The 26,620-nt window shown below is 46.5% G+C and overlaps 2 protein-coding genes across 5 annotated transcripts in view; both read right to left on the bottom strand.

Moving 5' to 3' along the window:
- Positions 1-26,620, bottom strand: part of NONO (non-POU domain containing octamer binding) — a 122,506-nt gene that overhangs the window by 62,887 nt on the left and 32,999 nt on the right. The gene's annotated exons all lie outside the window — the stretch shown is intronic.
- LOC132578909 (G-protein coupled receptor 143-like) lies at positions 1,957-13,558 on the bottom strand. Of its 4 annotated transcripts, XM_060249050.1 has the most exons (8): positions 13,197-13,558; positions 12,792-12,871; positions 12,486-12,580; positions 10,133-10,225; positions 8,204-8,325; positions 6,270-6,378; positions 3,289-3,403; positions 1,957-2,373 (listed from the first exon to the last, which is right to left on the bottom strand). In XM_060249050.1, exons 1-8 carry the CDS (start codon positions 13,447-13,449, stop codon positions 2,065-2,067), a joined length of 1,176 nt encoding a protein of 391 aa, XP_060105033.1. In that variant the 5' UTR covers positions 13,450-13,558; the 3' UTR covers positions 1,957-2,064. The 4 variants fall into 4 exon arrangements, with proteins under 4 accessions (XP_060105033.1, XP_060105034.1, XP_060105035.1 ...); XM_060249051.1 differs by lacking the exon at positions 3,289-3,403 and having other exon boundaries at positions 6,181-6,378; positions 13,197-13,474; XM_060249052.1 differs by lacking the exon at positions 3,289-3,403 and having other exon boundaries at positions 13,197-13,467.

The raw sequence follows: 26,620 nt of genomic DNA, 5'->3' as shown, positions 1-26,620 counted from the left end.
AGTTGCATTGATTTGCGTTGGAGTCCTTTTAACATTTCCCTAGTTTTTAAAGGAAGCCTTCTTGCCTTTTATAAGTTCATGGACTTCGTTAGCCATACCAGCATCCTCTTAGGTTCCTTCATCACTTTCCTGATGCAATATAGGCTTTCTTTCTCAATTCCTACTCCAAGGGCAGAATCTGCATGATCCTGTGCACTGCCTGGAGCAGCTGCTGAGTGCATGAAAAGACACTCTGCATATATTCTGGGGGGAACTCAGTCACTACTGCACATTTGCAAGGACTTCTCAGTCTTTGAAAAGGGAAGAGATTCCAGCCAGAACCCAGATAAAACCTTTTTGGAAACAATTATAGCAAGGTCATCCATCCATCCACATGAAGGACAGCAGATCACCTCATTCTCCCCCCCCCGCCCCCAGCTGCCACTAAATGAACCCACTGATGAAAAGAATGACCAGGAGCAATGTTCCCTCTAAGCTGAGTTAGTGTGAGCAAGCTCAGATTTTTAGCCTCCAGCTCACACATTTTTCTCTTAGCTCAAGAAGGATGACCCCAGAGCACAATAATTTATGCAGGAGCTCACAACTTTAATGACACTAGCTCACTTTAATGACACTAGCCCTCCCCACTCCAACGTCACAAAAGAGAACGGCTTCCGGTGAGCCATTAAATGAGGAAATAAACCTGCCAGGAATAGGACACACCTGTAAGGCATAAATGTTATCTTCATCATGACTTAGAAGAAAGTGTTTTTTTCTTATGAACTCCTCTCTTTATCTGGGACCTTTTCAGAGATGCTTCCTGGCTTAGTCATTTTCTGTTGCTTTGCTTCCCCGGCTCTTAATCCAGGCTATAGGTGAATTTAGGGTTTCCTCACTGCTTAAGGGAAACCTGATGCAATTGAGGAAACTTATCTCCAAAATAGGCAGCATTACTGTGCACACACTTGCACAAAGTCAAGAGGTCCTGCCACACCTGCCCCCTTGTGCTCAGAGCTGCAGTCAGAAAGGCCCAACCTGGTGAAAGGAGCCTGGTTATGGTTTGCCCCCAACCTACCAGATGTTAAGGGGAGCCACACACAGGAGAATGAGTTACAAGGGGACACAGATGACTCCAAGTGGGGTCAAGTCTGACATCCTAAGAGGAAATCTTTAAGATATAACTCCTTGCCTCATTTCCAGTCATGATTTTGCAATGGAGGAGTGGGTATGCATGTGGACTAAGCATTCTTTACCCATACATTTCCTCCCCAGTCTCAGCCCAGCCCAGTCTCTAACCAGAGGCACTGATGCCACCTGCTGGTGAGCAGTACAAGAAGCAGGCAAAGCCAGTACGTCCAGTCCAAAGAGCATCCCTCCCTTTCAAGTATTATTTATTATTTCATTTAATTTCTAGCCTGCTCTCCTGAAAGCAGCTCAGAGCTTCCCTTATAGAAGATATTTAAATGGTCAATCCCCCCCCCCCTCGATTTGCTCCCTGTGCCTAGATATCAATGGGGTGCCTGTTAATGCTATGGGGCAATTGTTCCCCCACTCTGTTCCTGTAAATTACTAAATTACTTACAGATGTTTAATTTCAAGATGTTCCCCCCTCTTTTAAAAGGATAGTACCCCCATTCAACAGATGATCCACTGGCCAGCCACATAGAGAAAAACAAGATGCCAGGTGGGGAAGGGGCACACAGCAGCCTTCATTTACCCTGTGTGGCTCCAGCCCAGGGGACTCTACTGGGACTTGCCTGTTCCTGCATCTCATCCCCTTTGCAGGTTAAATAGAGCCATTTCCAGCCACTGCAAAAACAAAGTCTGTGGGAAAAGAAAGCACCTGAGCGTGCAAGAGTTGTGTAAGATGTGGGAAGTCCAAAGGTCTAGCTAGGCTTGAGCATCACTGCAACACCCACTTTGCCAAAATGCACCAGCCAAAGTCTGCTCTCCAGCCTCTACCCAATAAAACAAGTCTCACTGATGAAAAATTTAATTTCTGCAGGAAAATGCCCTTGGCACTCACTAAGCCAGACTCTGCATACCCACCCAACCCTGGAACTCAGAATCGTCCCCTCTCCAGGCCTAGTCAGTGGGATCTTTCTGTGGATCCTCTGCCTTGCAGAAGATCCTCAAAGGTGGCCTAATTCTTGTCTCTTCACCCATGGAAGCGCTGGTGTCTAAGGAAGCCAAGAGACTGGACGCCTTTGTAGTGCCTGTGTCCATAAGAAAGTCAAATGCAGAGTCAGAGGTGGCTTTTGAGAGTGAGTCGCTGTTCTTGGTGATTTCACTTGAGGATCTCCAGGGAAGCATCATCCTTCTGGCACATGAGCTGCTCCTCCTGGCGGAGAATGCCAGCATGAGCAGGAACCCACTCAGTGGGTTCAGAATAGCCTGGAGAAAAGAGACCAAATGAGCAAGGGGAGCACAAACAGCTTAGAAAGAGGCAGGTCTTCCTACTCTTTCCCTTCCCATAGAAAGTTGCTTGGCTTGCTTGCCTGAGTAATCTATGCACAAAGACATCCTGATGCAGCACAGCTGGCTCACCCCAACCCCCTCTGTATGGTGTGTTGCAGTTGTAAACTACCCAGATGGGGTTACTCTTTGGAGGATACTCTCTCAAGGCAGACAGTGGTCAGTTTTCAGCCCTGTGATTCTACAGCTGCTTGATAGCTCTGGCAGAGGTTGTCCTTGAAAGGGCAGCTGCTGTGAGAGCCCTCTCCAGCCCCACCCACCTCACAGGGTGTCTGTTGTGGGGGAGGAAGGTAAAGGAGATTGTGAGCTGCTCTGAGACTCTTTGGAGTGGAGGGCGGGATATAAATCCAATATCATCTTCTTCTTGATGGGAAGGAGAACCTATGAAGACCTAACCTTGGGGGTTCAACGCTGACTCAGAGGAGGAGGGAGAAGAGTCCTTTAGGCTGTGGGGGTGGGTGGGTGAGGGTTCAGAAGATGCACCTGCAAAATCATTTTTCTTTGCCCCATTTAGGCCAATTTTCATTCTTGTCTCAAGTATCCAAAGATCCACAGAGGCTGTACTAGAAACACTCTGCGTCATTGTTGCGGTTACTGACACCAATTGCTCTTAAGTATTCAGAACCTTGGTAGTGAGCCACTGAAGAGTTATTGGCTACCCTGATCCAGAGAAAATCTGTTCCCTGACAGGGAACACCACCACCACCACAAGAGCTCAAACAGTCAGCATGCAGTTCTGCTGCTTGGAGAACAAGCTGTTTTCTCCACTCCATCAAGCACCCACTGCCAGTGCAGCCCAGCTGAGTCCCATTGCCCTGCATGCCTCTAACCCACCATGGCAATCCAGCAGGTAAGAGCAGCTATGCACAGCAAGCACCAGGTCTCCTGTCTCCATGTGGATCCTGACTGCAGCAGTAAAAGCATCTCATGCAGTATGTTTGCTGTCCAGCTGAAAGGAGACAGGAAAGCAGGTAGCACTGAGACCCACAGGCTTCTCCTCCGCCCCTGCTTGATCTGAGCCACTAGAAATAGACACCCCCCCCCATTTTATCAACTGGTTGTCATCATGCGCAGACACAAGGTCACCAGCAGGGGGAACATTTGCTCCTCCAGTGTCCCATTTCTTCCCATTATCCACCACAAGGCAGCAGTCAGGGCAGGAACTCAGGAATTTCCCAGATGATTTAAAACACAACATACAAGTGTTTTACTCCCACCAAACACCTTTAAGGAAAGCTGTCCCCATGTATGGATAGAAAACAGCAAGCCAGCTGCCTGGATTGTTGCAACCCCCCCCCCCCACCACCACTTGTTTCTCATAGGGTTGCCAGGTCCAATTCAAGAAATATCTGGGGACTTTGGGGGTGGAGCCAGGAGCACGGTTGTGATGACAAGCATAACTGAGCTCCAAAGGGAGTTCTGGCCATCACATTTAAAGGGACTGCACACCTTTTGAATGCCTTCCCTCCATTGGAAATAAGGAAAGTTGAGGCACCATCTTTTGGGGCTCACAGAATTCGACCCCCTGGTCCAATCTTTTTGAAACTTGGAGGGTGTTTTGAGAAGAGGCACTGGATGCTATGTTGAAAATGTGGTGCCTATACTTAAAAAAAAACAGCCCCCTTCCCAAGCCTCAGATACCCACGGATCAATTCATCATTATACCCTATGGGAATTGATCTCCATAGGAAATAATGGATTGCCCAGCAGACATTTCCCTCCCCACTCCGTTTTCTTATAACCCTGAAGTGGGGGGAGGGTCTCCAAACTGGGGGATCTCCTGCCCCCACCTGGGATTAAGGACACACCCACCTGGGAATTGGCAACCCTAGTTTCCCATGGTATATTTTTCCCAAGTTTTTGATCTTCCTTAGATTCTTATAAGGTCAAACAAATACAAGGAGTTTGGCTTTTCTACAGCTATTTGGTGCAACAGCTGAGTACAGCCTCGATGGTGAGTGGCAGTGTGGGGATCACAGAATACAGCAAGAGCTTGCATACAAGTTTTGCACGAGGCCTCTAGCAGACAACTAAATGGCAGACTGGACTGGGTATTTGGGGGGAAAACAATCCTTTAAAAATTCAATAAAATGCCCAGTTAATGGAGAGGGAGAGAAATGCACTTGGCTGACAAGTGGTTATAGATTTTAACTACCTAAAGCAGGGTTGTCAAACATGCGGCCCGGGGGGCTGAACCAGGCCCTCAGAGGGCTCCCATCAGGCCCCTGAGCAATTGGCTGCCATCTGCTTCCTTCGCCTTCTCTCTTGCTTCCTTCTGCATTGCAGCTTGCTTTGGAAGGCTTGCTCAATTGCACAGGAGCTACAGAGCAAAGCCTCTATTTTCTCCATTTGCTGGGGCTTCTCCATTGGGGAGGAAGGGGGGATGGAATAGCTTGCTTTGTCAGGTTCTTTCAATTGTACAGCAAAGCTACTGAACCAAGCCTGTTTTCCTTCTGTTGGCTGAGGCTCCCCCCACTCCTGGTCCCACTGGGAAGGAAGGAAAGAGCCAGAGCTTCCTTTGCCCAGTCCTCTGGATCCCATGGGAGAGATACAAAGAAAGCACCTTTAAGACCAACAAATGCTAATGTTTAAAGCACATTTTATTTTAAGCTTTCATAAAATCTTTGTGTTTGATTGGCCCTGTTCACACAGCGTGTTGAGTCCGTGTTAAACTGACCCGGTTCTGTTCCGAATATCTTTGTTCCAGATATTATCGATCAGACTGCCATACTGCAATTTGAATCACTCCGTGGTGAAACCGTCTTCTGCCGTCCACACGGCACCATGCAGTTATTTTCCCCTCCCTCCACTATTATGTGCATGCGTGCACTATGCACATGCGCATAGGTTAAAACATTATGTGGTTATGCACACGTCGCTAAGTAGTAAAAAAATAGCGACCGTAAACTGGATGTGTGAGGCTCCTTTTGCTCTGGGACAGCCTTCAGACATCTGGAAGTTGGTTAATATCACAGCAGAACTATCCAGACAGAGAAAACTACAAGGTGAAACCGGAGAACTCAAAAAACACCGCAATGGAGCAGGTAACAAAATAATCCAGTTCTGAGAAGGACTGGGGGGGGGGGGGGGGGAGCTACCAAGAGTTAATACCGGGAGGCAGATGTTGCTGTCTGGTCAGCCACTTTAAATCCGGAAGGAAACAGCAGCGACATCTGATTATACTGTGCATCTGAACAGGGCCTCTATGTCTTTTATAAAGTTTATATCTTTGCTACCTGGCATTACATTTTATGACATACATGGCACGGCCCAACAAGGTCTCATTTATGTCAGATCCAGCCCTCATAACAAATGAGTTTGACACACCTGACCTAAAGGATTTGGCAAGGCAGTGGGAACTTTTTAAATAAATGAGGACTCCTCCTCCCCCCCACCTTTGAAACAACAACGTAGGCATGAGGAATGGGGCTGGGGAGGATCTTGATGCTGCCCTATACCTGGATCAGCTGACTTGGAGGGTGAAAGGAATCACAAACATGCACTCCTCATATAGGAGTTTGATTTTCGAAAGACACTATCCTTGAAGGAAGATGTCGTTTGGGTTTTAAAAATATATATATACATACATACTGCTGAGAGTTTGTTGCTCTGACTACTTAGGTTCTTGATTTTATTGTAACCAACTCTGGGGTATTTTTAATTGAAAAGCAGGGTGAATATATTTCCCAAGAACAAATAGACAGAAGTAACATCTGATTTCCTCACCACAACTGTCAACCACTGTACTTTTTCTGTTTAAAACATCTGGAAAGCTTTTGATTATTGGAGACAAGATCAGAAGGGTCCTTTTATACCAGGAAAAGAAGGCCATCGAGATGCCAAAAAATTTCCGGCGAAGCTGCAGCTCCTGGCTCCATTCACTGGCTGTGTACATCCCTGTACCCCTCCGCAGCAAACCAGGTACTGTGAGACAGGAACATCAAAGCAGTTATAGTTATTTCAAGGGATAGCCCACTGATGCAAAGACCAACACAACTTAAAATGCATACATCTCCTTTGGAAACACCTGAGAGAAAAATGGCAAAAAGAAAAACTCTTTTGAACTCTTCAAAAGAAAACTCCATGCAACTTTGCATATTGCCAGGAAGCAGGAAATGAAGGAACATTACTATTTTGGCAGTCCTCAGGTGCACAACCCATGGATGCTCCCTTTCACATGTTGAAGGATAAAGAGCACAGCTTCTTTTCAGTTCCTTTTGTGCAAAGTCACCATGTCCAAGTAATCCTTTTTAAAAAGATGACCAATTTGGCATACGGAGCAAGATGCTATTAACAGCAGCCAGTTCAACCACTTTCCCTTTCCTAACAATCCAAAATTATCCCCAGGCCTGCTCTATAAATCAGATAGATACCAGTGGCAAGGAAATAACCAGGGACAGGATCCTCTACATTGCAAACCTGTCTGCCTTCTAATACCTGACAGAGGCATTCTGCTATTAGTCCTATCTCTGCAGCAGCTTCAAGCCGCTGCAGCTGGTTGCTTAGTCCAGTATTAACATTCTTTACAAAAAAAGTGGCAATATTTTTGTTTGAGGAGAGGTGCATTTGTTTATCTGTATCTGGACGGGGGGATCTGGAATGTAGAAGCTTGTTTGGTGCCCTTCTTTTGTTTGTATCTTTGCAGATATTTCACTACAGTTTTAAAAATGTTTCCACTAGTTGTTGTAAGTAGTCTGGAATTGAAAATAAGGAAGGGCATAAGTAGATAAACACCACTTGCATTGCTTTTCCGTTATTGATCAAACACACAGTTCCAGAGGAGCAACGGCAAGTCTACCAGGGGAGGGGGATCTTGGAATGTCTCCACTAGCTGAGTAAGATCTGGGCTGAACTTCAGTTTCCCTTCCCATGAAAGGTATTTAAGCCTGGATCAGGACAAAGGCTGCATGGTATAACCCAATCTTGTCATATCTTGGAAGCAAAGCTGGGTTAGTACTTGAATAGGAGACTACTAAGAAAAACCCTGCAGAGCAAACCACCTTTGCTTCTGACTTGTATTGAAAGCCCCTTGCGGGAGCCATCGTAAGTTGGCTGCAACTTGATGACACTTTACACACACACACACACCCCTCACACACACATGCCTGGATGGTAGACAGAGGCACATGTCAGACCAGTTTTAACCCATTCTTTTCAGCTTGACGGCTCTGGGCCAAGTGGACCTGGAATTATATCATATATTTTTGTTTGCCTAAATTATATTTCCTTGTACGCTGCTTTGAAGTCAGAGAAAAGTGGCACAGAAACACTTAGCAAAATCCATGATTAATTACACCGCTAGGAAAATTTTTGGCAGCAGTGATTGTAGACACACTTTCTCTAAACTGGAGTTCAGAGCTGAAGTCAGCCACCCAGCAGAAGTGGGGCTTGGTCCTAGACTGAATGCTATTCCTTTATTTATCTGCTGTCTCATGCATTTATATCTTGTCTTTCACAAAACTAACAGAAGGGTAACACTAGCATGACATGCATCACACTCCTGATAACTGTTATGCAGAAGAGCTGGAACTTTCAGAAAATGTTTCTTATTGGCTGATCAAAATAGTAGCCAATTTCTCAACAAGCCACCCTGTTCTCACCATCCAGCTGCCTCTATTCCCATCACCCTCCAACTTTACAGGTTCACGCTGAACTTTGATTAGAAGGCAGCAAACCTGCCAGCCACCCTGGAGTTTCAGAAGCAGCATGTGTGATGGCAGCAGGAATAGTGGCACAAAGTGTGGCTTACCTGCCTGGAGTGTCCTGGAAAAAAGCACAGGACTTCCCAGAAACACCAAGGTGAGGGCAATGTAGGTAGCAGCATAACGGAGGACTTCCAGGACTTGTGCCAGTGGGTGAGGGGAACCGTAGCTGGGATAATAGGAGTTGAGCAGACAGTTAAAAAAAAGAAAACAGGTTATGTGGGATTTGCAATTTGCACAAGCTTGCATTTATTATAAGACTGGGTTTTGGCCCAGCAGGCCACAAGACACTTGTAATGGAAAGAGACAGGCCGTTTAACTATCACAGAGTGTGCTCCAGAAGGGTCCTTTCTCCCACAGAGCCTACAAAGAAAGCTGAAAGAATGGCAGCTCTCAGCTTTGGAGATGTACCCATATCTTTGAGAGAAGAAAGCTTCAGAGCCAAGTGTAGAGAGCTCAACTCCAGCTGCGGAGGAGGGTCATCTTGTAGCGTTACAATGTTTGGACCCTGAAAGGTGAAGAAGCAGGCACTGCAGCATGGGAGACTTCAGGTAGCAACCAAATCTGGCCAGGGCCTTCAGGAAGCTGGCTAAGGGGTCTTTAGAGTTCAAATGCGGGGAAAGAGAACACTCACTCATTGGCATAGTATCAGGCAGCTGGGCAACAAATGAATCCTCCCTATGCAAACATTTTATGTGGAAGTTAACACACACACAGGTGTTAACTATCTTTGCCAGTCCTGGAATTCCCCACCCATTACAGGTGGGTAACTAGATTTTCATAACCAATAAGTAATCTGTTCATCTTTCTTGCTGGGCTTTGAATTTTACATCATAATATTTAACTCTGTACTTTCATGGCCTATTGACTCAGCTTTTCATTCCTCCTGCATAACACAGGAACGTAAGAAGAGCTCTGTCAGATCAGACCCACGGGCCATCTAGTCCAGCATCTTATCTCACAGAGAAGATGATATTGGATTTATATCCCACCCTCCACTATGAAGAGTCTCAGAGCAGCTCACAATCTCCTTTACCTTCTTCCCCCACAACAGACACCCTGTCAGGTGGGTGGGGCTGACAGGGCTCTCACAGCAGCTGCCCTTTCAAGGACAACCTCTGCCAGAGCTATGGCTGACCCAAGGCTATGATAGCAGGCGCAAGTGGAGGAGTGGGGAATCAAACCCAGTTCTCCCAGATAAGAGTCTGCACACTTAACCACTACACCAAACTGGCTCTCCAACATGTCTGCCTACTTACCAAGGGTGCATTCATTGTATGTGAAGAAGCAGGCACAAAAGTGCACAACAGTTTATGCTGGAATAAAATTTCATGAGTTTTCATTGGGCTAAATGTTGCGCCTCTAGCTTGAGTCGTACACACTCATAGAGCACAACACTAAAATCCTAATCTAACTTGTGTTCCTACTTTACTCTTTCACATTTAATCAGCACCAATCAAAAGAAGGTTTGTAAACCACCATAAAAAGCAGAAGTAGTGGCAAACTTGTTTATGCACTTCAGGCAAGTTGAATATTCCTCTGTTCCAAATAAGTCTTATGTATAGAAAACCAGCTTGTCTGGGAGACAGGCTAGGAAACTTCTACCTAAAAAGCACAGGGAGACTTACTTGTATGGAGGAAAATTCAATCATAAAAGTAGTAGCACAGTCCACAGACATGTCTACTATCTGTTGGCAAGAAACAGGACACATACATTTACATCTTTTCCTCAGCCCTCTTGCAGAGGGTCAACCCAGTTTCTTCTCAACTTAGTGCAACCTATTTTGGCAAAAATTAGACATTTGGGTCAATAAGTTTTATCTTTGGTTTGGTCTTAGAGTGACCAAGTACCTTCTCTTTCCAGTTACATTTTGTTAATTACTGCCTGCTTATAATCTCCTGTTGCACCACACCAACCTTTGTGAAATCTGTTTGTCAACTTTTGGGAGACGGTGATGGGGGAGAGAAACACTTACCAAGCATCTGCAGGAGACATCAGCAGTTGAATACCTGGAAGACAGTGAGTGGCTGGCACACCCCAGCAAAACAGATAGTAGATTTTCAAGGACCTTGGTAAGATTGTAAGAAAAGACCAAAAATGTCAGAGCAGGGACCCAGCTAGTCTAGTAGCCTGCTGAATACACATCAACCCATGCAGATGCCTTATACCCATTCAGACCACTGGCATATTTCACGCTGAGGTCTTTCACACACCCTGTTACCTGATCCTTAAAAAAAGGTAAAAGATAGTCCCCTGTACAAGCACGTCATTTCCGACTCTGGGGTGACAGTGTTTTCACAACATTTTCATGGCAGACTTTTTTACGGGGTGGTTTGCCATTGCCTTCTCCAGTCATCTACACTTCCCCCCAGCAAGCTGGGTACTCATTTTACCAACCTCGGAAGGACTGAAGGCTGAGTCAACCTTGAGCCAGCTATCTGAACCCAGCTTCCACTGGGATCGAACTCAGGTCATGAGCAGAGTTTAGGACTGCAGTACTGCAGTGTTACCACTGCGCCACGGGGCTCTTATTACCTGATCCTTACTGAGGTCTAAATTTTAGATCTTCTGCATGCAAAGCAGATATTGTACCACTAAGCCTGACCCCCCTGCTATTTCCAACAGTGGCAACCGATGCCTCAGGGAATTCTGGAAGAAGGGCTGCTTCTGCACACAGATGATTCCCCAATGTACCTTTCATTGCTGTTGCAAACATGGCGGCATTCATGGTGGCAACACACCTTTCCCTGCACTTTCCTTGCTACCGCCATCCTGTCTGTCACCACCAGGGGGCTTCTGCCAGCTTTTTAAAAAAATCAGATTGGCAGTAGCAGCACCATAAAGACCAACCAGAAGGTGTAAGCTTCCAAAAGTCAAGATCCCTTCATTAGAAAAAAATTAGTAATAGCCAGAGCACTATAGTATCAGAATGTTGTAATGATCCATTTCAGCAATATCCTAGTTCCCAGCTTTCATTTTTAAAAAGTAAATGTTTAGCTGTTTTAATTGCAGAATTATAAGAAGAAATATGCAGCTCAAGTCTTTCCCTTTATAACTGCACAACCAGAAGGGCTAGAGTAGGGGTGACCAAACTGTGGCTCAGGGCCACATGTGGGTCTTTCACGCATATTGAGTGGCTCTCAAAGCCCCCAGTGTCCCATCAGACAGGTTGGAGAAGGCATTTCTCTTTAAATCAGCAGCTTGAAGAATGCATTTAAAGTTGTTTTCTTCCCACTTCTCCCTCCCCCATACATTTTCCTTCCTTCCTTCCGCTCTCAAACATCTGATGTTTATTCTATGTGGCCCTTCCGTTAAGCAACTTTGACCACCCCTGGGCTAGAGACCTTTATAAAAATGTAAACTGAGGACTGGTACAGTATTGCAATAGGTCACTATAAAGTAACACTATAGTGATCTATGTATTACCAATTCAAAATACTTTGAAAAAGTCTAGGCTATGTGCATGGCAACAATAGGGGCTGAGATAAGAAAATTGTCACATACATGGGCAGAACCTGAAAATCTGCATACCTTTCCATACACAATGTGTCCAAAGCATGTGCAGCTTTTCAATGTGTGCAACCTTTTCAAAAAGATCTATCAAATCAAATATGGGAAATGTCACACACCAAAGCCAGAGACAAGACATCAGGACAACAAGCGGACACCACCATCTACACGCTCTTGGCAACAGCACTGCGGCCAGGAGGCCAAGCAAAACATCCGTGTAGAAACAGACATGTACAGAAATGTAACAGCCCAGCCTTGTCATTTCTCCTCAGAGTATGTTGGTAGTGGTTGAAAGTGCTGCCAAGTCACAACTGTCTTATGACACGCTGGTGCGGTTTTCAAGGCAAGAGATGTTCAAATGGCTTGCCATTGCCTGCTGCCGCATCATGACCCCAGTATTCCATGGAGGTCTCTCATCCAAACACCAGTCAAGACTGACCCTGCTTAATGTCTGAAATCAGACTAGTCTAGGCTACCCAGGTCAGTCATATGGTAGTCAAAGCTAAACTGCCCCTGAGCATGGAGGCCCTCAGAAATGTATCCAACTTCTTTCTAAAGCCACCTGAGCCAGTAGCCCTAACCTAACCATACATCATGGTGGCAAACAATTAGGCCCAGCATGAAGGTGGGCTATAGGTCTTTTATCCCCCTAACTCCAGCTCTCAAGTCATGGGAATTAATACTAACAAAGTGATTCTGGCGGCCGTGGCCTGCCACAAATCTCCTGCAAGAAGTGGCATTTCCAGCCTGAGGCAAACTCCTGGTTGCTCCTCACCAACTTCTACAAATCCACATAGTGAAAATTCCAAGTTTCTTACCTGCGGCCTGTCGGGTTCCGCAGCAGCAGAAAAGCCTCCAGGGAGTAGCAGAAGAAGGCCCAGAAGTGGAAGGCAAACCAGTACTGCACCCAGGTCTGTTGGGACAGAAATCGTCGAGAAGAGATTACGGCCCCCCCCCCCCCCCGCCATCGCGGCCAGCATTTACCCGGCATTCAGTGCGAGCACTCTTTCTAAAACAAGCCGCGGTTGTTACCATTTTCTCGAAGAGAAACCTCGGGGGAGGGGGGCGCCCACGCAAGAGATGAGGCCTCCCCTCCTCCAAGCCCCTCCCCCCGTACCCCTTACCGAGATCCCGACGCACAGCAGAGAGGCCATCCCTGGTCCAGGAGGCACTGCCAGCCACAGCACCGAGCGGGCCAGGATTCCTAAAGGGAGAGCCACGTGGTTAGGGCTCGGCCCGGTGCTAGTTTTGGATACCCTCGTCCGCTTCTGAGCGTCACAGTTTAAGATCACAGCTCCCTTCCGCAGGCTCAAGACGCAGCAGGGACAGCTCTAGTTCATTTGTTCTTCGTAAACTAGCAGCTCCCCTTAAAGCTCAAGCCTGTTTGGAAGCGGCACCTCTTCTAACTGGCGCAGAGGGTGGGGCAGGCTTGTGCCTTTAATTTGGATCTGCCGCCCCACGGGAAATTTGCGCCTGAGCGCCCGAAGCCCCGGAAACGGCCTCTCGCTCGTTAGTCTTCAGCCGCTCACCCGCAGTGCCGAGGCAATTGCTGGCGAGGGTAGCTGCCCAGAGGGTCCGCGCAGCGATAGGTGAGCCGTCAGAAGGGCGGCAGGAGGAAGGCCGTGGGTGCCTGCTGCAGAGCGCTTTCAGCCCAGCCGCCCCGACCAGGCCCAGCGCGGCGCTGCCCAAGCACAGCCAGTCCCAAAGGAGCGGCTGGAAAGCGCGCAGCGGATCCACCCTGGACGGCGCGCAGCAGAAGAGCTGCGCCCGTGGTGAGGCCATGTAGCTGGAAGGAAGGCAAGGAAGAGCAGCTGCGGAAGGCTGGCCGGCTGGCTTTATCTGGGAGGCTGAGCGACAGACGGGAAGCTGCTGGATGGAGGCACGTCGAGGCAGGGATTCAGCGGCCCAGGGAAGGCCAGCTGTAAGCGCGAGTGGATGGGCTGCAGTTGTAGAGCCTTCTTGTATTGCCTGGTCCACCTGCTTCTGAAAAGGATTCTAAGCCTCCAACTCTTTTTTTTTTTTAATTCCTAAGAGAATGTGCTGGGATTAAAATCCTTCAGAAAGATAGCACGCGGTCTAACTTTATAGATTCATTCATTGTTGCTCACAGGAATTCATACCTATATCCTCACAACAAGGCTAGGCAGGCCGGTAGCTAGGATTTCTTTATTGGGGGGCCTTGAAAAAAGTTGGGGAGCATTAAAGGAGAGGGCGGGCAAGACAGCTGGGTCCAATCCACCCCTAGGAAAGCACTGGAAGGCATCAAACCCCCCCCCCCCCCCCCCACTATGCCCCTGCATGGAAAGCATTTAACACCTACACGGAGGTTCGGTTTTGTGTTGCATGTCCCCCCTTCTCCCTCCCAGCAAACCATCTTCCACCCATTTGGCTGGGCCATCTCATCTGTCCCCGTCGCACCAGGCAAACGCTATCGTGGAGACAACTACACTTTCAAAAAAACACGGATCATTCTGCGGGGGGAGGCATTTGAGGAAGAAAGATGGAAGCGGTGGGGAGCGAAAGTTAAAATCTGGAAGGTATTCAGCAACGGCTCCCCCCCCTCCCGCTCCCATGGCCAGGAGAGACTCTGCGGCTCCTTCTCCGGGGAGGGGGGGGGCTGCCTGCCTGGTGCGCATGCGCCAGTAGGTGGTGCCAGCCTGACTGAGCGGGAACTTCGCTCTTAACGTTCATTTTGCTTTGTGTGACTGTCGCCTGACAATTGATAACTGCCTTGCCTCAATTCCAGCAATACTGAATGATGGCGGAGTACAACGCCAAAATAAGGGAGGTGCAGAGAAGACTCAAATGGCAAGATGCCAGAATCGATCACTTGGAAGCTTGCCTCAGTGCTTTGGAAAGGAAAGGAAAGGTCCCCTGTGCAAGCACCAGTCGTTTCCGACTCTGGGGTGACGTTGCTTTCACAACGTTTTCACGGCAGACTTTTTACGGGGTGGTTTGCCATTGCCTTCCCCAGCCATCTACACTTTCCCCCCAGCAAGCTGGGTACTCATTTTACCGACCTCGGAAGGGTGGAAGGCTGAGTCAACCTCGAGCCGGCTACCTGAAAACCCAGCTTCCACCAGGGATCGAACTCAGGTCGTGAGCAGAGCTTAGGACTGCAGTACAGCAGCTTTAACACTCTGCGCCACGGGGCTCATATTCAATGCTTTGGAGTGGGGGCTAAACTCCCAGTATTACCCCCCCCCCCCGGAAACCTTTGGAGCAGGAAAATCGGGAGCACCTTCATCTAGCCATGGTTATCCCCATCACTGGCAGTCAAGACAAAATACCCCCTACCCCACTTGGGCCACCAAGGGGAGCCACCCCTGCCACCATCATGCAGTAAGCAGCACACCCCCCCTGCACAATTTGAATTGCAGGGGAGGGAGAGGATGACTGAAGTGACAGCAGGGAGGGAAGGCCATGGGTCAGGGGTTCTGCTAGAAAGTTGGGAGCAGGGCCCCCAAGGCCCCCTGTAGCTACAGGCCTGGAGGTGGGTTAGGCTGACAGCTATGTGGACTCAGTAAGCTTCTCTTTATGTGTTTTATTAATATTTTTTCTGCTTTTGTGTTTCTACCTTCACCTGGTCCATCAAGACAGCTAACAGATTTAAACCATAAATAATAAAAACGAGAACAAAAACTTTTTTGGGGGGTTGCAAATTAACAATAATCCATTTATTGTAGACTTAAATGTTGTTAGCAAAAAGGAAAGTTACCTAAAGTTGGAACTTAAGCTTGCTTGAGAGGGCTGCAGGTAGAGTTGATATAATGAGGGAGCATTTGACCTGTTTACTGACTGGTTTGAATGTTGGTCATTTGCATTTTTTGAACTCTTTTCTGTTTGAGAACTGAGTTGGGGTTTCTGTTTATTGACTGAACATTGTTGTCTGTTAGCGAAGTTATTTTTACTTTATTTTCTGCTACGTAATTACTTCTTATGTTTCTCTAGTAAAAGATAATTCTTATTGTTTTTAAGCTCAAACCACACATGGTGTCAACTTAATTTTGTTCACTCTGCTAGTATACTTCAGAATCTCCCTGTTTATTTTTAGAAATAACCAGTAAAAACATATTTAAAAATTTAAACCCATTTAAAGTACAGATATAATAAAATATGTGTAACATAAAAAACCAATTAAAAAGAGTGCAGAAAGGTGGGATAACTGAGTGAATGCCAAACGAATAAGGCAGAAGGGGACAGGTGAGTCTCTGTGGAGAGAGTTTCAGAGTTTTGGTGCCACGACTCAAAAGGTGCTCTCTTGGTTTTCCACACACTCACCTAATCTCAGAAGGCAAGGGCACCCAAAGCAGGGCCTTGGAAGTGACTGCATCAGTCGGGCTGTAAAACTTGCTCATAACAGGTATATAGAGGCCTGATTTATGAGGGTTTTTTTAACCAGCCCCAGGCTGCCCTTCCCATCTGAGAGATCCTGGAAAACTCTTGTTTGCCACTTTGAAGTAAACACATTTAAATACACATACTTGCTTTTTTTTCAGCATCAATCTTCCCTGCCTCCATTTTATCCTTATAATATCAAGACTCTGTGGGGTGGGTTAAGGTCAGGAGTGAATGGCCCAAGGTTTTCCTTCAAGGTTCCATGGTAGAGATGAAATTAAAACCTGGGTCTCCCAAATCTTAGTCTGACACTTCACTGCTACAGCATGCTGGCTCTCCAGCATGCAGGTAATGATGGAGGGCATTTGAACCTAACCTGTGCCACCTCTGTCCTGAAGCATGAAAGGCATGTGAGATTACACAATGATGAGAAAGCACTTTGCACATGCTCATATGAAGTCTTCTGTATGACTGCCTTGCGTACTTGAGTCTGAGCATTTTTGCTGCAACCACTGAGTCTGCACAGAGCCAGCTGACTGCTGCATAGGGTGGGAAGAAGCCTTTTGCAAGCTGAGCCCCAGGAACAAATGGCAGAACATCATACAGCTTATTGTTACCAATTTGGTAGTCGTTTTATGGATAAAACTGCTTGCATCAAATCCAGATCAGGCTGCATTAATGGCAGAAGCACTAAATGTACCTGAAGTTTCTGCTTTGGAGGTTCATATAGATAATTTTCAGTTAATTCAGCCAGAGGAGAGGGGAAACCTACCACCTGTCCATTAGGCCTATGCCCTTCATGGCTAGTGAAATCTGCCAGGGAGGGACTGACAAATTGGATGATGCTGGGTATTAATCATTCCCCACAGGAAGCCACTGTGCCTGCAGTGTTAAAAGAGGTTATACTCAGATCCCTCCTGAAGAAACTAATTAGTTAGCATGGAACTAAAGAGTTATAGATCAGTATCTGTCTTTTTTTTGGTGATGGGGGAGAGGTCCTGGAAAGAGTGGTGCTCAAGGCAGGCATTCTTAGATGAAATCAAGTATCAAGGGCTGCTTCCGCATGGGGGTGATTTCCCATTGTGGATTCATTGTTGCTGTGAATGCAGAGGCATTTTCAGTGGTGATGGAGCATCCACATAGGCACCATCCTGGTTTTCCCTCCCCATCCCCTCACACCTCCCCATTCCCCTTCCTCCTAGGTTCCTGGAGAGGTGTTCATTTGCTTTTTAAAAAAGATTACTGTGATATATCTACTATCAATTTTTAAATGGTAAAATGTTCTCCAGTAGCAGGGAAGAATGGCAGGTTCAAGAGGAAGGAAAATTATACTAGATTTGGATGGAGTGGTCTGGAATCTGCATCTTTCCACCCATATGGAGGCTAACCCATTTTGACTCCACTGTTTCTGGAAAAGTCAGAGCAAAGCAGGTTCCAGAAATATCAGAGCAAAGGAGGGGAAACTGAGGAAAGAGAACGGAAGGGGGGGTGTCATATATGGATGCTTTGGAGGGGAAACAACCCTGCAGTTTCTCGAGCAGATCTTCCATGTGTAAGAAGCCTGGATCCTTTTCATTCTGGATTCAGTCCTGATTATGGCACAGAACCTGGATTAGTCACTCTTAGATGACTTATGTCAGCTGACCAACAGGAGGCATATGTCTCCATTGGTCCTTCTGGATTCCTTAATACCGACTTAGCAGGAAGGAATTGGTTTATAGGATCCTGCAAGGATCAGTCTTGTCCAGGTGCTTTTTAACATGCACGAAACTGCTCGTGGAGGGAGGTCTGAAGATTTGGATCCCAGGGTTATTAGAGTGCAGTGCTACCTCTCCTTTCCATCTAGAGAGGCAGTGGGAATGTTAAAGCTGATGTTGAGAAACAATGAAGAATGAGGTTAATAAACTGAAATCCAGACAAGACTGAAGTGCTAGGGATGAGGAGGCTGATCTCAGAATGAGGGTTCTGATGCTGAATGAGATTATATTCTCCTTGAAAGATTAGCATGTGGTTTAGGAGTACTTTTTTTGCCATCAAGTCACAGTATACTTACAGGGTCAATATTGTCAGTAACTTTTTGCCTCTTACTAACTGAAGCAGCTTTGCCAGCTTGGACATTTCCTGGAGAAAGCTGGCCACCATCTCAGGTGCCTTAGTAGCATCTATACTATACTACACATGGGGCTTCTTCTGAAGATGGTTCAGGAATGCCACTTAGGCAAGCCAGATCTCAGAAGCTAAGCAAGTACATGGATGGGAGACCTCCTTGGAATACCAGGAGCAGGAGGCAGGCTATATCAAGCCACTGCTCTGAACATCCTCCATGCCCCAGTAGGGGTTGCCAGAAGTCACCATGACTTTCAGGCATGCACGCACACACACACATTTTTTTAAAACTCACTTGGTCCAAAATGGAGCATCAGGGATCCTTATGGTGACCGACCAGAGTCATTAGTGTCAAAAACATTGGCTTATTTGTTTCCCTATCTCAATACAAGGTGCTTGTTTTGTTCTTTAAAGCCCCTCATGGCTTAAGGCCGGACTACCTGAAGTACTTCCTCCACGCATATACCCGTCTGACAGGAGGCATGGATTTTCTGTCATTATCTATTGCTGCCATCCATTGTTTTATTGCTTTTATTGTTTTATGGGTTTTACATTGTAAACTGCCCTGAGCCCACTCATGGGATAGGGCAGGGTATAAATTAAATAATAATAATATTGATCAATCAGAGACTGAGATCAAACCAAGGGGACTTTCCTCTGGGTCCCAGCCTCAGTGTGGAGGTTCAGCTGGCAGGAACCCAGGCCAGGGCTTCTTCAGGTGCTCCCAGCTGTAGCACATCTTCCCTCAGCAGCTGAGAACAGCTGTTTCTATAAAAGTTTTCAAGGTGAGTCTTAAGTCTGGCCTTTTCAGGAAGACTTTTGAAGTGGATCACAGTGCTAATGGAGTGTGTTCGTGCACGCATCAGCAGATGGTTGGTGCTACTGATATATGAAGTTTAAAGTGGTTTTAAATCTATTTTGCAATGTTGTGAACTGCTTTGAGTTGTTTTTAGCTGAAAAGCAGTCTGTAAATGGATGAAATAATAATAATGGGCATTGAAAATCTGTTCCTGGGCAGAGCTATGGCCCAATTGCAAGCAGCAGATCCCACTTGGCGCACAGCCAGATCCAGGAGACCAGTTGCAGGAGGCCACTGGATTGGGTTCAGCATCACCTCAGAGTCTAGGCTTGCTGGTTAATTAGAGAGTTGCCCTTTCTACACTGGGCTTAGCACGCTCTCAATGTAACCAATTACTGCTGGGATAATTAAATTTAATGCAGTAATTTGTTATCTAAATGTCTCTAATTGCATCTAAGTGGTAAGGAAATGGGCTTTGGTGCTTTGGTCACCTGGGGGAAGGAATTGACTCCACCCCCTCCACTTATTTTCATGCCTTCCTGGGGGCTTGGGGCCAGATAGGAGATGCCACCCCAGCTGTATATACAAAGTTCTTAAAGCAGAACACACAGGGCAGGAGGGCCTGGTGGAAGGTGTGTTGCAAGGGATGGTTCATCCTGGCATCTAAAGATGCCTACAGACCACATGGACCTGGAAGTCCTCTGGGTGGTGATACTTGTTGCACCATAAAATACTGAATGTGCCTCTAGGGTTGCCAGTCCCCAGGAGATTCCCTGGTTTGGAGGCCTTCCCCCAGCTTCAGGGTTATTAGAAAGTGAGGGGTGGGGGGAGAATGTCTGCTGGGCACTCCATTATACTCTATGGCAACCAATCCCCATAAGATATAATGGAGAATCAATCTGCGGGTACCTAGGCTCGGGGAAGGGCCTGTTTTTTTGAGGTAGAGGCACCAAATTTTCAGCATAGCATCTGGTGCCCCCATATTTCAAATAGATTGGACTTGGGGGTCCAATTCTATGACCCCCAAAAGAGATGCCTCTGTACTCCATTATTTTCAGTGGAGGTAAGGCATTTAAAAGGTGTGCGGTCCCTTTAAATGTGATGTCCAGAATTCCCTTTGGAGTTCAATCATGCTTGTCACAACCTTGCTCCTGTCTCCACCCCCAAAGTCCCCAGATGTTTCTTGTGTTGGACCTGGCAACCCTACTCTAATCCACTGCTGCTCTGAAAGGCTGAACTTTTAATGTTTTGCTCAAAAGGCATACTTCTTGGCCTCATGACTGCCAAGAGAAAATCTACTGTGTGGCCAGCTTTTGTTTTATGCCACTGATTTACGGATTCTGGCACCCTGGAATTCCTCAGTAGCTCAACATGTTCATAATGTTAGGCAGTCTTCTGTGAAAGACCTCTTGCTCTGCACAAAATTGGCATATGCCCTCTTAGCAGTGCATTGCTTCAAGGCAGTGTTGTGTGTGCCCTTTTCAAGTGGGGCCAATGGGGAGGCTGATGTGGCCAACGTACCACCTGAAATAGCATATGCCTCTGTTAGGCAAAAAGGGGTCCCTGCCAGCAGCCAGTTTGGAAGCCATGGCAATATGCTGCTTGTGCTGGTAATTGGTAATGAGTTTCTCTCACTGTCTCACTCATATTTAGTGTTGCAAGGAGGAGGTTTTACTGGGTAGTATACGAAGAGGAGAGCCCAAGAGAAAGGAACCAATCTCTTTGTGCAGCTTCACGTGCAATAATCTTCCTTTTGGAAAAAAAAATATTCACAAGACATACAAACCAACATATGAGAAGAAGACACATCTTCTTTGGATTAGAAGGCTGATAAGGGACTGCCCCAAAAGGAGAGGCTTTCATTAAAAGCTATCCCTGACACACCACAGGTCCTGTGGGCAGCAAGCTTGCCACCCAGTCATAGAGTAGTCGTTTTGAATGCTGGGCTCTCGAAAGGCCTGAAAATGCCACAGGAAATCAGGCTTTCTCTTGTGTATCAGAAAAAGGTTTGCAGTAAGTTGACAGTCTCCAGCTTTCTGGCAGTTCTCAAGAACGTTGGGCTGCCCAAAGCATGTTGAATTTCAACATCTGTCAGTGCTACCCCAAAGGTCAAACTAGGTATGCTTTACCCATGTGTCAAGACTGGGGTTCTGCAGAATTCTGACAAGTTGGGGAGAGAGAGTTGATTTTTTCACTGCCTGCACTCCCCCACCCCCAACATGTGCAACCACAGCCTTTTTAGGTGCTTCCAGTAAACCTCACTAGAAGAGATATGCACAAAAAGTGTGTGTGTGTGGGGAATACAGGTGGTGGGGTGGTGGCAGCTGGTCTTTCTTTGCTCACCTATGCTGCGCATTACCATTGCCTTCCCCTCAACACACACGCACCTTCCTAGGAATTCAGCATGAAGTTGATTAGTGCTGCATCACATTGAGTTTCAGCCAAGAATGCTATTTCTTTAAGAAGCAGGGCTCTAAAGACAGCTTGATTAATGAAGCTAATTAGTCTGAGTGGGGGAGCAGGCATATGAACATATGTAACTGTCTTATCCTGAGTCAGACCACTGGGCCATCCAGCCCTGCTTTGTCTTCCCTGACTGGCAGCTGTTTTCCAGGGTGCTGGCCAGAGAAAGGCCATTCCCAGATGCTTTTGTCTACATACCACTTGGGAATTTGAGGGGGTAGGAAGAGAAAACAGACCCAGGAAGGCCTGGAATAGTGCTCAAAAAGCGTGTTCAGTTTCCATTTGTGGGTTCTGATAGTGTGTCTTTAAAAGATATGGAACAGTCAGAAATCCGGCAGATAAAGGCTTCCCTATCCCTTCACCTCCCATGGTGAAATCTTCACCTAGTGAATGGCTACCTGCCTTGCTGTCACAGCTGAAGCTAGATATCAGCAAGGTCTGTGTGCAAACTCAATTGTTAGCAATTCCATTGACTCCATTCTAGGCAAAAACTCTCAACAAATGTCAATATACTGCATTAGTGCCACCTACCTTTGAGAGCAAGGTCTCCCTGGGATTCTGTTCAGTCTAGGACAGAGAAGGAGGCTTGGATGAAACTCTGCCACATACAGATTACATCTTGGACCCCTCCCTTAATTAACTGGGGGGGATGCTGTGCTCCACTTACAGATTCTTCCATTGTATAAAATTCCTGCTTTGTCCATAAAGGCGAGAGAATATAAGTTTTTGCTAGTCTTTTAACACCTTGGATTGCAGGGTAGTTAAAGGGTAACCATCTGTAATAAAGGTCTTCAGGTAAACACCTGCCCCATTCCCTTGGTCTCTGCATAGTGGGGTTGGAAGAAGACACCATTCTGCTTCCTCTCATAGCATGGAGAAGATGGGCTGAATTAACAGCTGCCAAACATCACTGTTTCCATGGCAACTGTATCAGAAATAGACTGTCAATCTCTATTCAAGTTTGCCCTAGGGCTAGTCTACGTGTTACCTTATTATCCACATGGGAGGCCACAATTCTCTGAGACCGGTGGGGCTGTCTAGTCATGGCTTGTCGTTCAATGTACCAGTGACAGATGCTTGAGGAATGTTTGGTGTTAGTTGATGTGGACACTTGCCACTGAATTAGGGCAGAGTCTCTGGGGCAAGCTGTGGCTCAAAAATAATACAGGCCTGCTGTGGGAGAAGCAGATGTCTCATCCCTGCTGAAATAGTGGGATCTCAAGAGTTCCTTAGTGTATGACAGAAAAAGGAAACTGTCTGCTACCAAGAAAAACAAGCAGACTTGCTAAGGGAGGATTATGAGGCGAAGCAAATGGGAAAGGGGTTCACAGGGGGCTATGGGGTCGGCCACGGGGAATGCACAGAGAGGAAAAACAGCAGAGGAGTTGGAGCTAGACTAATAATGAAGCATGGGTCATCAGACAGCGAATGGCCATGCCGGGGTAACTGCACCTATCCTTCAAGAGTTCTACAAAATAAACATAGTTCAGTTCCATGCAACCACTTTTGATTTTTCCCGCAATGCACCAAGTGATGTCCTGTGCTAATTTTGCTAGTTTCCTGGTCTGCCAGACCAGCTCAGTTAAAGTAAAATTGTTTCTCTGCTTACCTCAGTTTCAAAGTAATCTAAAGTAACCTTCAATGTGATCTGTCAGTCCTGTGTTTATTTTAAAAAATTAAATGGTTTTGTTTCATATGCTGAAAGTGACTTTCAAAATGGAAAAAGAACCAAGGCTTTTAAAATCCGAGACCCATACCAATCACCAGCCAAACCCAGACTCATGTGAGATGACAAAGTTGAAAAAGAGGCTGCTTCCACAATTCTGTGTGCAGCTCACTGCGGCTGCAAATGCCTAGGCATTCATTATGACAAGGGAGCACTGCACTCACAAGACAAGAACCTCCCCCTCCCAACAGTTTCCTTGCTTTGACTTCCACAGCTGCTATTCCCCATCACCCCCACTAGAGGGAGACTTGTAAAAATCAGTAATAGTTACCATGCTACAGCAATCTCGCAATCTATTGCCATGATCTAATTGCTTTTCTGAATTCCCAGGTTTCTTTCTTTAAGTCTCTAGTTGTAGAGATGCTTCAACATGATCCATCCAAAGTGTATTGCCAAAACAGGGTTAATTATGGAGGGGATACTCAGTTGGTAACAACCACTTTGACATTTCACCTTTGGAATTTGAAACTGGATCTCACAACTTTGCAAGCACATACAGAAGTTTGAAATTCCAAAAACAAACAGACTTGCATTGTGGAAGCTAGATATGGTGTGACTGTTGTAAGATTTAAGATGAAGAAATATCCTTGCAGGATTGTTACATTTTAAAATAAATATCCCCAAGGCATGAGAACACCAGACTCTGTGGCGACAGCTGAATGATTCTGCTGCTGCCCTATGAAGCACTTGGTATGTCATTTAAAACAACAGCATTTTTTTCTCTCTGTCCAGTAAAGCTTGCCTTCTTACCCAGCTCTCCCTTGTGAGGTTTCCTAGGACAGAAAAGTTGGACACAATCCTAAATGTTCCAAAGCCTCACCTTGTTGTGCCTTTCTTGATTTCTCAGCAATGCTTAGGGTTAAAATTCTCAGATTCAAAAGCAACTACTAGGCAGGACTAGAGCAGGGGGGTGCTGGTCTTCCTGAACCAGCAGGATCTCCAGTGGCACATCTGGACATTCAGAATCTACAAAATGTTTGCCATTCACAGGTTTGTTTTACACAACATTTGGCAAAAGATGCAGCCCTCTCTGTGGGACAGCAAGCAAATGGCACCAGCAGTCTGCTTTCTCTGGGGGCTGCTCCATGGCTTGACATCCCCATAGAAGTGTTCTGGAAAATCTCCAAAATACACTTCCGCTCCAGCCCTTGCACAAATCATGGTCTTATTTCAGGTCATATTTTTAGCAATCCCAGGTCTATAGGGAATTCAGTGTATTGTAAAAGGAGAGCTCCAAATTCTACAGCTATCAGAATTTATTAATATTAGCAAAGCCATCCAGTGCAGTCCCAGAGCACGAAAGCAAGTGTTTGGGCAGCCAGATGGGTATGCCCGAGGGGGTCACTTGGTTATTATTAGGTACAGATTCAGCACACACCAGTGATTGGCACACAAAGTGAGAAAACGGATGGCGTGCGCTTCTGCAGATGGTACAGCTGCGAGAATGTCAAAGATCAAGGCAGGATCCTCCACCTCATTGCTGCTCACCCCCACTACAACCCCGGCCATGTTACTGAGCAATTTTCATGGGGGAAGAAAGAAACAGACTCTTTTTTTCAGTTCCACCAGATGCCCTTGCTATGGTGGGTTGACTCTCTCCATCCTGCCTAGCCCCAGTGCAGTCTTTTTCCTAAGTCCCCACAATCCCCCTGGTTCGTTTCTCTGAAGCTGGGTACCCAACTAGTCCTTTCCTATTTACAGCAATGGCTTATGCTCCTCCCTGTTCTACATATACATACACAGCTCCGGCCAACATCTGCATGCATGCACCGTTAGCCCAGCCTGGCTCCCTGCCCCCAGCCCCTAAGCAGGCGCAGTGGACCATGTGCTTGCTGGAAAAGGACTCAGCCCTCCATTCCTGGTTGCCATGGAAACGCCATTAGAAATTGCATTAAAAAGAAATGAAACTGGCAGCTTCTTGGCTGGACACAAAAGGAGACGGGGGAAGAGCATCTGTGTGCATACGGAGTGGGGATCCCCCACGCACCCTTGAACTGATGCAAGAACAGCAGCAAATTGAGAAGCAGCACCTGTCTGAACCCAATCCAGACTCACACACAGCAGCTCTCTCTCCCAGCATGGAGGGATCAATTTTCTCTCTTCCATCTGAAGGTCACCATTTTTTAAACAAAACATATAGAGGCTCAGTGCTTTGTCAGGTGCACAGAAGACACAGACTCAACAGGTAATGTATTTACTAGCACGACAAAAGGCTTGGCATATGGAGAGTGGGCCATAATGTGGACTGCACTGGAATCAAATTCCCTTGACTTCAGCACTATCCTTCAGACAAAAGGCATTTGGGTTCTGCTCCTGAACTAGACAGCCTCCATTTGAAGGGTTATCCCCATTTCCCCACCTCCTGCTTGCTGGTATTAGTGGTTCTTTCTAGGCAAGCAGAAGCCTCCAGCCATTTTGCTGGATATGGGGAAATGATGTGGTGGTTGCTAAGCAACTACAGGATGCAATGCATGTCAATTCCTGGAGCTTGTAAAATGAACCAAAACCTAATGGGGATTTTTTGGGGGAATAAGGAGCCACAATGAAATTTCTACACAAAAGTCACTTCTGCATAGGCATGAAGACTATGCGAACATACTCAGAACTGATTATCCTACATTCTCTTGGTTTGCACACAGCAAATTACATGCATGTGGAATCATCATGTACTTTTATCCACATACAGCAATCAGAGAGATTCCTAAAGAGAAGCAAGAATTTTGCATGCATGGGTCATCCTGAAGCATATCACATCATCTTTTTTTTTTTTAATCAACAGTATTGTATATTTTATATTGGTCAAAAAGGGACCTGTTTTATGGAACAGGGGCAGTTCTGGCTAGGATCTGCTGAGCTTTCTGAAGATGGTTTTCTGTTGGTTAGAGTGCATTTGCTGGTGCCCTTCACACTGTACTCTTGGCTCCTGCTGCAAGAAATGTGGGACGGGGGGCTGTGCTCAGGTACATCTCTGATTGTGACATGCTTGGGGGATGCAGGACCTCTGAAGGGACAGCTTGCTGCTCATCAGTGCCAGCCTCAACCATTGGGTACCTCCAAGAGGCTACCTTGGGAAGAAAGACATTGGGGGAAGCAGTACTAAAAGAGCAAATCCCTAGAAGCTGTCTTGACTGACCTTGGGAAAAGGAGGGCTTAGACTACATACTATTTCAGAACTGCTAGAGGTGGCCATCCCTTCCTGGATCAGACCCCAAGTCCATCCTCCATTGCCTGCCTAATCATCTGTGCTGCTCTTGAGCCTTACCTTAGTGCAGTTAGATCTGTGCTGTTGCTGGCTAAACAGCAGCTAAGACATTTGACCCAGGGGTATTTGGCAAGCACTAGGCTCATTCCTGAGAGCAGAATTCAGCATCCTGAAACAGTCTCTCTCTCTCAAATAGGTCTCTTGTCCTTGGGGCTGAGAAGACAGAGCAATGCTCAGCAAGAACTCAGGATCTAGTAGGGGAAGCTAAACAGGAACATAAGGGCCCTCCGTAATGAGTAGAGAACATTTTGCCAAGCTG

Source organism: Heteronotia binoei, chromosome 11 (assembly GCF_032191835.1).
Source record: "Heteronotia binoei isolate CCM8104 ecotype False Entrance Well chromosome 11, APGP_CSIRO_Hbin_v1, whole genome shotgun sequence".
Classification (NCBI taxonomy): Eukaryota; Metazoa; Chordata; class Lepidosauria; order Squamata; family Gekkonidae; genus Heteronotia; species Heteronotia binoei.
This window is presented reverse-complemented; position numbering and strand designations above follow the sequence as displayed.